Source organism: Mesoplodon bidens (assembly GCF_964165515.1).
Source record: "Mesoplodon bidens genome assembly, chromosome: 11".
Lineage (NCBI taxonomy): Eukaryota > Metazoa > Chordata > Mammalia > Artiodactyla > Ziphiidae > Mesoplodon > Mesoplodon bidens.
Genome location: NC_138167.1, coordinates 83,130,996 through 83,144,019, shown reverse-complemented (window position 1 = coordinate 83,144,019; position 13,024 = coordinate 83,130,996). Strand labels below are relative to the sequence as shown.

Sequence of the window (13,024 nt, the reverse complement as noted above, 5' to 3'; positions counted from 1 at the left end):
AGACATTTTTTCAAATTACTGAACGTGACAAATTTGCGTCATGACATGGAAATAAACTGGCAACAGGAAATCCTTCCCCTTTCAAAAAACAGAGGCTCTAGGGTCAGATTAGCTGTCTAAATTTTGGCTGAATCAGTTACTGTGTAGGTGACCGTAAGCAAGCTTCTTCACTCTCTGTACCTTGCTTTATTTATTGGTAAACTGACAATAATAACAAAATCTTCCTGACTGCTTTTGTTAGACCAAATGAATTGGTGCATATAAAGTGCTTAGGCAGTGTCTGGTATATAATAAGCACTTAAAGACTGCATGACAATAAGTCTGTCTCTTAAATTTACTAAATCAGGAAATTAGGTCTGTTAGAAAGTAAAAGTGTATAAGATCTTTATTTTAGTTAAAATTTAGTTAGGTAAGTTATGAGTAAATGGGATGCAAAAACTACTTTGTACCTTCAGTATGCTGAGTACTGTAACATTGATAAATATAATGCTTAAAAGTTAACAGAGTGCTTTATGTTCTATCATTATATTCTTATACAAACATTTCCATCTAGATTTTCTTATCTCCACTTTATGCGAAAACTGAATAAAATCTCTATATGGGATTTACCCAGTGTCACACAGTTAGTAAGAGGTGAAATTGTGTCTTGACTGTAGGACTTAGAACTTTAAACATTTTCTATATAAGTATAGATTTACTATATCTAGATACACACACACACATACATACATACATACACATATTGTACTGTATTACCTCTTTGGAAACTGGGAGAAAGCACTTTCATTTTAGTCAAGAACTTGTCTATTCAATTTGTTTACTGCCTAAATACCTGCCTGCAATGTGCTAGGAAGACAGAACAAAAACCTGTACTACCTACTTTTAAAGACTTTTGAGTGTAGTTAGTAGATATTCATAATACAGTGTAAGTGCCCAGGGTGCCTTCCAGCATAGCAGGACAATGTACTTGACCTGTGACTTCTGTGAAGACACAGAAGGCTTTCAGGGAAGCGACACCTGAGTTGACCCTCAAGGAATGAGTAGGAGTTGACCTTGAGGATAAAAGTGTGCATTGCAAGTAGAAGGAAGAAAAGATATAGAAGGAAATAGATATATGACAGTGTGGGATGTTAACTGCAAGTAGTTATTCATTCAGTGAATATTATGCCAAGCAGTTTGCTAGTCACTAGATATACAGTGGTCCACATAATAGACATGGTCCCTGCCTCGGGGAGGCTATAGATTAGTGAGGGATTGGGAGTGAGGTGGGCTGAGAGGGCCCTAACAAAGATTGCAGATGGTATGAATTCCCTGGCCCAGTCACTTATCTAGATACTGGGAACCTAGCAGTGAACAAGATAGACAAGATCCTTGTTCTTATGGAGTTTGCCTTCTAGTGAATGATATAATTAATAAAAACTGAACAGAATATTTTCAGATATTTGCTATAAAGGGGAAAAACCCCAGGGGTATAGGATAGCGAGTGATTGGTGGGTTGCTGTTTTTGATTGGATGATAGGGGAAGGCCTGCAATTTAAACTTAGATTTGAGATGGAGTTCCAGTCAGATGGACCAGCGAGTATAAAGATCTTGTGGCAGGAGTGAATTTAGTATGATTGGAGTATAGAAAAAGGACCATCATACTCGAAGACTGCAGCACAGTAAGTTGGGAGTCTGAGTATGAGATGAGATTCAGAGGTAGGCAGGGGCCGGATCATATTCTCCATATAAGAAACCTTAAGGAATTAAAAAAGTATCCACCAACTATTTCTTTGGAAAGACCAGTAAGTTATATAAACCCTCGTGTGCCTGATCAAAGTAAAAAGAATAGAAATATACAAGATTAGTAATGAGAACAGAGCAAGAAATTAAAATTATTATAAGGGGATAGTATCTGTAACTTTGTGGCCACAACTTTGAAACTGTAGGGAGAAATGACTCATTTCATATCAAAACACAAATCTCTAAAACTGACCTAGGAAGAATTCAGAAACTGGAGATTAATAAAAAGAACTCCATTAAAAAAAAAGAAAGCACCTGGTTATATATGTAAACAATGGAAAATGTGCAGCTGTAAAAAAGTGATAAAAGGTCTTGATGCACTATTGTGGAATGATCTCCAAATTATGTTGTTAAATGGAAAAAAAAAAAAAGCGAAGTGCACAGAGCAGTATTTATACTACCCTTCCATTTGTACGTAGAAGGGATTGTATATATGAGGGGATAAATAAGAGTGTGTGTGCATGTGTATATCCACATATATATCCCCACATACACACACATTTATATTCGGATTTCCTTTTATGTATGTACATAAACATAAGATATCTTGAAGTATACACCAGATACTGGTAACAGTGATTGCCTTTGCCTTTGGGTAGGTGAACTGGGTGGCTAAGGGATAGAGGTAGGAAGCAGTTTTTATTATACCCCTTAATACCTTATAAATTTTTAATCCTGTGAATATATTACTTATTCAAAAACTAAGTGAATGAAAACATGTTTAACTACCCGGCCCAGATGGTTTTGTAGTTTAAACAAAAAAAGCCCTTTCAGACCACAGAAAAGGTTAGAAAGCTACAGTACATCCGTTTATTGACGCAGGTACTATCGTCTCAGTTCCAAATAAAAACCAATCTCACAAGTAGAATATTTATAGATTCCGCCTAGTGCTATATCAAAAGATTATTATAATATGACAAAATAGGGGTAGGTTATAAATGCATGAAGAGTTCAGGTATCAAGAATCGTATGGATGTAATTCTTTACAAAAACAACGAAAGAGGAGGAAATCACATAGTAATGTTGATAGATGCGCACGAGGAAGAGGAAGGCAGAAACAGAGCAGCAGTCTCTGTCAACAACCTAGATGGAACAGGCTTAGTGTTACTTACATCAGTAGTTTCTGTTTTCAGGTAGCGGTCAGGTAGTGATGTCCTGCAGTGTGCAGACTTGGAGGAAAAGAGGAAGTATTTGCTGTAGGGCGGTGAGGGCCTGAGCCATGATACAATAAAGTACATAATACAGTTTCAAAAGGTAGATGCGAAAAATAACTAAATTCGCACTTTAGCGCTTGTGAAGAGTTGAACTTTTAATTGTCCAGCTATAAAGACATTTTATCCTCAAGTATCCTGTAAGATTTGAGGTATATTAATGTATTAGATTTTAAGATGAGTTTCTTTTTAAAAAAACTGATGTAAATCTCCTCAAAGTTCAGAACAAAGATAAGTAAAGGTAATTTTGGACAGTTTTATTGTACTCTTTATGCTTTAATGAAAAGGCTTTGTTGATTGCCTTAACCTAATTTAACCTACCCCCTGAACTCTGAGAGTGACAATGTAACCAACTACATCTGTGTGGTGCCTTTTAAGGAGCTGGGCCTTGGACTTAGTGAAGAGCAGATTTCAGAAGAGGAAGCACATAACCTTACAGATGGCTTTAGCCTGCCTGCATTGAAGGTAATCCATTCATGGATGGGAAGGGCCAAAGAAAAGATAGATGCATTTGGATTGTGCCTGCGCTTTCTGAACATAAATGGTGCACCTGTTTCTTTTGTTGTTTGCTGGATACCATTACCATAATAGCCTTACTGATGTTTTTGAAACTGCCTTTGAAGAGGTACAGCACTGTGAAGACTGGATGAAGAGTGGGAATTCCCTGGCGGTCCAGTGGTTAGGACTCTGCGCTTCCACTGCAGGGGGCACAGGTTCCATCCCCAGTCAGGGAACCAAGATACCACATGCTGCGCAGTGCAGCCATAAATAAATGAATCAATGAATGAAGAGAGGAGATCCTTATGTTCTGATATTGAAATACTTTAAATTCTTACTATAGGCATTTCTTGTATTAAATTAGAGTTTGAAGATAAATGAGTTTAGTAGGAACCCAATATATGAGTGATTTTATTTACTAGCCATTTGTTTCAACAAACATGGGTAAAGAACATACAAGATCAGCATCTTTCCTTGGAAAATCTCCAAAATTCTTATATAGAACAAGAATCTTTTCATATTTTAAAAACCACATGAAAGGATATATTTGACTACATAAGAATTAAACTTCTAAACTTTAAATGCTATATATATATATATATATATTTTTTTTTTTTTTTTTTTTTGCGCTATGTGGGCCTCTCACTGTTGTGGCCTCTCCCGTTGTGGAGCACAGGCTCCGGACGCGCAGGCGCAGCGGCCATGGCTCATGGGCCCAGCCGCTCCGCGGTATGTGGGATCTTCCCGGACCGGGGCACGAACCCGCGTCCCCTACATCGGCAGGTGGACTCTCAACCACTGCGCCACCAGGGAAGCCCTATATAGATATATTTTTTAATTTATTTATTTATTTTTGGCTGCGTTGGGTCTTCGTTACTGCACGTGGGCTTTCTCTAGTTGCGGCAAGCGGGGGCTACTCCTCATTGCGATGCGCGGGCTTCTCACTGTGGTGGCTTCTCCTGTTGTGGAGCACGGGCTCTAGGCTTGCGGGCTCAGTAGTTGTGGCTTGTGGGCTCTGGAGCACAGGCTCACTAGTTGTGGCGCATGGGCTTCGTTGCTCCACGGCACGTGGGATCTTCCCGGACCAGGGCTCGAACCGGTGTTCCCTGCATTGGCAGATGGATTCTTTCTTTGTTTTGTTTTGTTTGTTTGTTTACTTATTTATTTATTTATGGCTGCATGGGTCTTCAGTGCTGCATGCAGGCTTTCTCTAGTTGTGGCAAGGGGGGGCTACTATTCGTTGCGGTGCACAGGCTTCTCATTTGTCATTGCAGTGGCTTCTCTTGTTGCTGAGCACAGGCTGTAGGTGCGTGGGTTTCAGTAGTTGCAGGACATGGGCTCAGTAGTTGTGGCTCACGGGCTGTAGAGCACAGGCTCAGTAGTTGTGGTGCATGGGCTTTGTTGCTCCGCGGCATGTGGGATCTTCCCGGACCAGGGCTCAAACCTGTGTCCCCTGCATTGGCAGGCGGATTCTTAACCACTGCACCACCAGAGAAGCCCCAAATGCTGTATACTTTAAATGTAAATAAGCTCAGGAAAAAAATTTCAGTGATTTATAAACAAAGGGCTTGAATTCTTTCTACATAAAGAGCACTAAGGTATGTGAAACCTATTGAAGATAGGTCAGGTGTGTTAATTGCCAGTTCACAAAAACCAGAAATGGCCAATAAATGTGATAAAAATTTTCAGCCTTACTAGTATTTTGCCAAGGATATTGAAAGTTGATAATACTCATTGTCAGTGAAAATTCTGAGAGACCTCACACCAGTGGTCAAAGTATAAACTGCTTCACTTTAGCTGTGAATACCAGTCTTCACAAAGGTATGTACCCTTTACGCCAGCAATTTTAAGCTCACAGATTCATCTCAGGAAGTAATCAAAGATATATGTTCTTAATATTACTACAGCAGCAAATCTTCGAAATGAGTTAAAAATTCAGTGATTTGAGTTTGGTAATGAGATTTATGGTATATTCATTTAATGAACTGCTTTGGAGTTAGTAGTAGAAAAAAATAACATGAAAAAATATAAGTTAAAGCATCTTACAAAAACTAACTGTACGCATTGTAAGATTCCAGTAGTATTTTTAAAAAGTCAAGCCAAATGTCTTTAAATTCCTTTTCAGTATTTAGCAAACTCCACTTAGATATTTTTTTATTTCTAGCCTTTAACTTCACTTGATACCATGGAAATCAGTGCAAGTGTAGTTAACAGCATATTTTTCAAGATTCATTTTGTTTTGAACCGTATAAACTTTTACATCTTTAAAATGTTCAGATCCACATAAAAGTTCTAGTTCTCCTGTTTTTCTTTCCAGTTACTTGAAATTTGCCTTGATTTATTTTTAACCTCATTCTAACCCATCTTAATAAATGGCATCATACAACTTATTAAGCTAGAAACCTGGGCACTATCCTTCTTATCCCTCTTTTTACCCTTCACGTATAAGCTATGAGTAGATTTTTGTGTTGGTTCCACCTTCAAAATACATTTTAAACTCATTCACTTTTTTTCGTGTCATTTCCCACCATTCTAGTCCCAGCCGCCATCATTCTTACTGAGGCTGCTACAATGGTTTTCTTACTGGTTTCCTTAGTTCCCTAAAGTTCGTTTCAGAATGCAGTTTGACATGTAAAGTGCCTTAAAAATGATATATGCTTTAAATCAGTAATTCCACTTCGGCAAATCTTTCTTAAGGAAATGATTTCAAATATACTAAAGCTTTATATACCAGGTTGCTTATTAGCTTTGCTTATGATAGTGAATAATGGAACACAGCCTAAATGTGCAGCAGTAGAGGAATAGTTGCATGAATTACAGTAAGTCCAACATGGTGAACCATTGTATACCAGCTACAACTTGCTTATGAAGATTTTGTAAAAACTTGGAGAAACCAGTGAAACAATCAGGATACATAAATATATACTTAGTAACTCTGTGTTTAGAAAAAGACCATGAGAAAATACTAATATACCAATAGCTCCTCTTTAGTGTGGTTGCACTATAGGTAATTCCATTTACTTCCAAATTCAATACCATGACCATGCTTTACTCTATGATGGAAATAAAGTTATTTTCAAAGAACAATTTGGGAGATTCTTAATGATGAAAAAGCAGGGACTTTGGAATTGAGCAGACATGGGTTTATATTTTAGCCCTGACACTGACTAGTCATTTGACCTTGAGTGAGTTGTTCTTTGAACTTACCTAATCTGTAAAAAGGAGTTACCATACCTGCCCTACAAGGTGTTAGATTAAATGAGAAAACATACAAAATACCTATAACAGGGCTTGTTGTATAATGGTTAACCCAAAATGGTAATAGCTGTTACTCTTTTTTTTTTTTTTTTTTTGCGGTATGCGGGCCTCTCCCGCTGTGGAGCACAGGCTCCGGACGTGCAGGCTCAGCGACGGGCCCATGTGGGATCTTCCCAGACCGGGGCACGAACCTATGTCCCCTGCATCGGCAGGCGGACTCTCAACCACTGCGCCACCAGGGAAGCCCTAGCTGTTACTCTTTAAGAAGGATTTGGAGGGGTGGGATAGGGAGGGCAGGAGGGAGGGAGACACAAGAGGGAAGGGATATGGGAACAGATGTATATGTATAACTGATTCACTTTGTTATAAAGCAGAAACTAATAAAAAAGAAAAAAGAAAAAAAATAATTAAATAAATTTAAAAAAGAAAAAAAGAAGGATTTGGAGAAAGAATTATGGTCATATTTCTTAATTTCCCTTTTAACTTATATTTTTGTTTACTCATCAAGTTGTCTCAGTGATTTCCCTATTTCTTTATGCTTTTTAAAAAGCTTGTTAAATCCTGGATTATATTTTGGCCAAAGTACAGGCAGCAAAAAGAAACAGTGGGCCTCCTGGAGTCAGACTTTCTAGGTTTGACTCTCACCTGACTGCTAATGTGGACTTGAGCAAGTCATTGTTTCTGCGTTCATAAAATGAGATAACCATAATGCTCATCACTAAAGGATTAAATATTTGCCAGTCCAATACCTGGGAGAGAGTAAGTGATTAATAAATGTTAGCTGTTTTTTAAAATTGCATCTGACACGACCTACTCTAAACTGTGGGACTTGTTCGCTCGTTCTCTCTCTACTCCACCACGAATGGTACTGGTTGTAGCTGGATCCTTTCTGCTCACCCGTATTATTTTACAAGTCAGACAAACTTTAGTATTTTAATTCTGCTTTATTTTAACATATAACTTATCTATAACTAAACCTGATGATTATGTTGCATTGTTACCAGGAATATCAGACTCCAAAAGAAGCCTATCTTGAGATTTACAGAGTTTATAAACTGCTGAAAATCCCTGTAATGTTCAAAAACTGTGTAGTGCCACCTTGTACAGTTGGCATTATATCCAGATAAAGAATTTTAAAATGGATTTTGTAAGTTAAATTTTAAAATTCTTTCTCAAAAGAGCAACACTAACTAAAGCTTTTTAAAAAATGTAGTGAAAGATGGCTTACAAATAAATCGGGGCCTCTTGTTTTCCTTTGTAATCTTCATTGTGTCCTCTAAAGAAAATACATTTTGGGGTTGTTTTTTTTTTTAATTGTTCACATATCTTCCCTCAGGAGAACTTAGGAATTGCAAGTGCTGCATCTTTGAAAAGGAAAGAAACTTCTTAATTGCATCCTGAGGAGAGACATGAAATATCTAGTACAGAGTCCTTATCCCTCTTTTTTTCTTAGTTTAAAACTTTAACTAGTTTTTTAAATAAAATTATTATTATTATAAAGAGTGTATTTCCTGCTTTAAAAAACAAATCTGCATTTTGTGAAAATACTTTTTTTTTTGCCATGCTGCGCATCTTGCAGGATCTTAGTTCCCTGACCAGGGATCGAAACTGGGCCATAGCAGTGAAAGCACCGAGTCCTAACTACTGGACTGTCAGGGAATTCCCTGAAAATGCTTTAAATCAAAATTTCCTAATTGCCCATAAACTATGGTTATCCCCTCATCCAGAGCGGCTTCCCTTATTCAAAGAACAAACAGAAAAAAATGTGTATTTCTGAGTTTTGGTTTAATTGTATAATATGGCAATGATTAGATAATAAATTTGTCTTTTTTAAAATGGCAGTAACCTATGCCAACTTGATTTTTTAATTGCTATGGTCTGAAACTCCGGAATCATCCTTGTTAACACCTTTACTCATAAACAGCCTGTCAAGAGATTCTGTCAGTTTTCTCACCGCTGCTTACCTCTTACCACGAACCACTATGGTATGAGCTACCATGTTAACTCCCACCTGGATTATTGCAGTAACCTCCTAACTGTCTTCACTTGTGCTCACCTCCCTATGATCTGTCAACACAGGATGATCTTGTTAAAGCTTAACTCAGATAATATTACTCTTCTGCTTAGAATCCTTCATGTGCCAAGTATACTCCTACTACAGGACTTTGCACTTGAACCTTCTGCTCCCTGGAACTCTTTCCTCATGGTGGCTCAGTTCCTCCAGATGAATTTAGAGACCCTCCTAGCCACCCCTCCTTCCCTTTGCTTCTCTCTCCCTCTTCTTCCCCTCACATATACACACACAAACCCACATTTGCTGTTCCCCTTCTCTGCTGTATTTTCCCCATACCCCATCAGACAAGAAACTTATTTTACTTGTTAATATCTATTACTCCCCCTACTTGAATGTAAACTTCATCAGGGCAGGGATATTTTTCACTTTTGTTCTCTGCTGTATTATCAGCACCTAGAGTACTGCCTGGCCCATCATAGGTGCTCAAGAAATATCTGGTGAATTAAAAAATAAAGGATAAAGAAAATCATTTTAGTAACAAAATTTAATGGTTAAATAAGAAGACTTGTGAGATACCTTGTATTTATATTTAAGAATCCCTAGATAGTGTATCTTCAGTGATTTAGGATTTTGGCCTTGCTCATTAAAAAAAAATGAGTTAATAATAAAATAGGTTTACATTAAATTATCTTAATTCATTATTTGCATAATTTTAAAATTCATTTAATAAAACAGTTTAAATAATGTCCATTTTCATGGTTATAAAAAATTGAAATCTAAATTATCCAGAGTGGTAAATTATCCTCTTTTTATTGTCTGCTAACTCCTGTTCAGACTAGATTGTATTTGTTTGTTTGATGTCCTCTTGAATAGTACTATCTGGAGGAATCCTTTGCTGCCAGACTCAGGGTGTGTCTTTCGAGAATGTGTGTTGTAGTTTCTCATGCCAGACATTCCTGAGTATGATCACTCTGGGACTGATTTTTATATTTTTTCTTAGCTACTTCCTAGGCCAACATAATGGCATAGTTTGAAGCCCAAACTCCGGCTCCATCAATGAGTTGTTTCTTTGGACTTATGTAGGTCCATCATTCCTGTTGTCTCCTTTTCTCCTTTGTGTACATTTTTTAAATAATTCATCAAAGAACATTCATTTCTAATTAGCTGTGTCTCATTCCACCAGCATTTCTCTTTTAGGACAGAACTGTACTAAATTATATACTGGACGGGCTTCCCTGGTGGCGCAGTGGTTGAGAGTCCGCCTGCTGATGCAGGGGACGCGGCTTCGTGCCCCGGTCCGGGAAGATCCCACATGCCGCGGAGCGGCTGGGCCCGTGAGCCATGGCCGCTGAGCCTGCGCGTCCGGAGCCTGTGCTCCGCAACGGGAGAGGCCACAACAGTGAGAGGCCCGCGTACCACAAAAAAAAAATACTGGTATTAGCTGCTATATTATGATCAGAAGTTCCCATGTGCCATGACTATATAATTTGACGTAACATTCTTGGCTACTCTTCGAGTTAGTTCAAACTCAGCTATATTCGTTACTTAGAATAAAGTGAAAAGTTTAAACCAGAAGTTAAGATAAACAAATCTGTAGTTTGTTTTGTTGTTTTGAATGTTGACCAATATTTTTTACTGATCTAGTCCTTTTTCTTGTTGTTGCTTTTTTTAGGTTTTGTTCCAACTCTGGGTGGCACAGAGTTCAGAGTTCTTCAGGCGGTTAGCCCTGTTACTTTCTACGGCTAATTCACCTCCTGGGCCCTTACTTACTCCAGCACTTTTGCCTCATCATATTCTATCTGATGTGACTCAAGGTCTACCTCATGCTCATTCTGCCTGTTTGGAAGAGCTTAAGCGCAGCTATGAGTTCTATCGGTACTTTGAAACTCAGCACCAGTCAGTACCCCAGCGTTTATCCAAAACTCAGCAGAAGTCAAGAGAACTGAATAATGTTCACACAGCAGTACGCAGCTTGCAGCTCCATCTGAAAGCATTACTGAATGAGTAAGTTTAGAAGGCATGTAAGGAAATGTCCCCATGATTAGCAAGCTTCAGTCTTGTGCCATTGTGGTTGTTGGCTTGTGTCCTAGCTAAAAAGCAGCAGCAAAATTGAGACATGCAGGCTAAACGATGGTTTAAAGGTACAAATGTAGCAGACAAACAGTGATTTGTAAGTACTGTAATTTGGGGGAGCCATTTATAGTTTTTACTTTACCTGATGTCAACAGAAAACCTAGAAAGATAGGACAAAAGCAGAGAAGTATTATTACATACAGTTGATGAGAAAAATATTGCTGTTTTTCTGAATAAATCAGAGCAGGTTTGGACATTTTTCTATAGCATACAACAAGTTTTTTGGCCCCAGCTGAATAATAAAAATGTAGAATCCATAGTTTATATTTGTTGATCTTCTACTTTGATACTCCACCTTAGTGAAATGTAGGGTCCAGTCATTTCAGTGAAATTTTTCTGTAACAGATACTCATAGTATAGGACTGGATCAAATGAATGATTGGGTTCATGTTGTAATCAGGGGAAGGTCATAGGAATTTAATGAGATGAGAAGATTGTAGTTGATGTACTTGACCCTGGATACCAGGCAAGAAGTAGAAGGGGGAGGGCAGCAATTGATTTTGTAAGATAAGAAAATGGGTCAAAAGGACTTGAAGTCTCAGTAAAATCAAAAAGCTAATTTACTGGAGTGAAGAAGCCGGTGATGTACAAGGATAGGAAATTAAGTTCAAAAAGACATTTTAAGAAGAGAAGTTTTTACCCATCGGTTCAAGGTCTGAGATAGGTATTTACGTTTGATGTAAAGATCGCAGCATAGGGTAAAACTAAGAACCTGTGAGGCAGGGGCGTTCCAGTGGTCTGTTGCTGCCGTTCTAAGAAAACCCTGTTTCCCACAGGAAATATGGGAGATAAGGCAATCTCCACTTGAGTGGGTGGCAAGAGTTGGATCATCATGAGAGGACAAAAAGATTTCAGTGGAAAGGGTGTGTTAGGCAAAGCCAGGGTCTATAAAGAATTAATGTTTGGCAATAGAATCAGAAATATACAGGGCACAATGGAATGCATTAGCGTGAGGGAAGGTGGCTCGAGAAGGACCGCTACACTGGATGGACATGAAAATGATAAAGAAGGGCTTTGTACCTTGGTCAGGGATTATGAATGATGTGTGGGAAGTATGTTTCCTATTTAAAAATGAAATATTCTATGTATGCTACATGTCACCTTTCAAAATACTTTCACTAGAGAGCAAACCAGTCACAAACCATCATATCTGATTTGCTCTTCAGCACTGCCACACACGACTTTTAAAAGTGTTATCTAAAAAATTTTGTGTTTCATCCCTCCCTCTCGCTTGTCCCCTTTGCTGTTCCCACTCTCACTTGCCTACCCTAGGACATTAACCCTTTAACTGTTCTCCTGGCCTCTAGATGCAAGATTAATGTTTCTGAGGCATATATATGCTTTCTTATCTGAAAATTTTCACTGATTTTGGACTATAACAGCTTAGACTAAAGTCTGTATAAAACATTCTACAGAAAGGATTTGCCATAACCTGACTACAGGCTGCTTTCTGTCTTTATTTCTCACTTCTTTCCTTCAGTCCAGCCAAACTGTATAAATGCCTTTCCCCATGTACCATCTAGAATGACTTTCCTCGTCTTCTGTACATGCTCCGATTTTATCCATCCTTTCAGTGCTGCCTCAGAAGTACCTCCTCCTTAGCTGTTCCCTATCTGTACCCATAGCTGTAGTAACTTCCCCCTCTTCTGAATTCTTACAAGCCTGTCTTTATCTCTCAGTCATTTTGTGCCTGGATTTAGCCCAGCTTCACAGCTTACCAGCTCTATGACCTGGGCAAATTTCTTCAACTCTCTAGACCTAATTTGGAATGGAAATAAAATGTTAATTTTAATTTTTTATGATATTGTATTATATATGTATAATTTCCCTGATTTGGTTTAAGTTTCTTATAAGTAGGAAATGGGTTTAATTTATCCTTTCAGTTTGTAAAATGCCTGGTATGTATGCAAGAAATACTTGTTGAATAAATGTATGAATACTCTTTATAAGCTTTTTTAAAAATTGTGGTAAAATGCACATAACATAAAATTTACCATTTAACCATTTTTAAGCATACAGTTAAGTGGCATTAACTACATATATATTGTTGTGCAGCCATCACCACCTTCCACGTCCAGAGCTTTTTTCATTTTATAAACTTATTTCTTAAATCAACCTTGCGAATTAT

The 13,024-nt window shown here is 38.0% G+C and overlaps 1 protein-coding gene across 5 annotated transcripts in view; it reads left to right on the top strand.

The window, feature by feature from the left end:
* Nucleotides 1–13,024, top strand: part of VEZT (vezatin, adherens junctions transmembrane protein) — a 76,190-nt gene that overhangs the window by 50,761 nt on the left and 12,405 nt on the right. For all 5 annotated transcript variants that reach the window (XM_081248707.1, XM_081248706.1, XM_081248710.1 and 2 more), the window contains 2 exons: nt 3,311–3,458; nt 10,436–10,767. In XM_081248707.1, the coding sequence (XP_081104833.1) occupies nt 3,311–3,458; nt 10,436–10,767 (480 nt within the window). The remainder of the gene's footprint in view (nt 1–3,310; nt 3,459–10,435; nt 10,768–13,024) is intronic.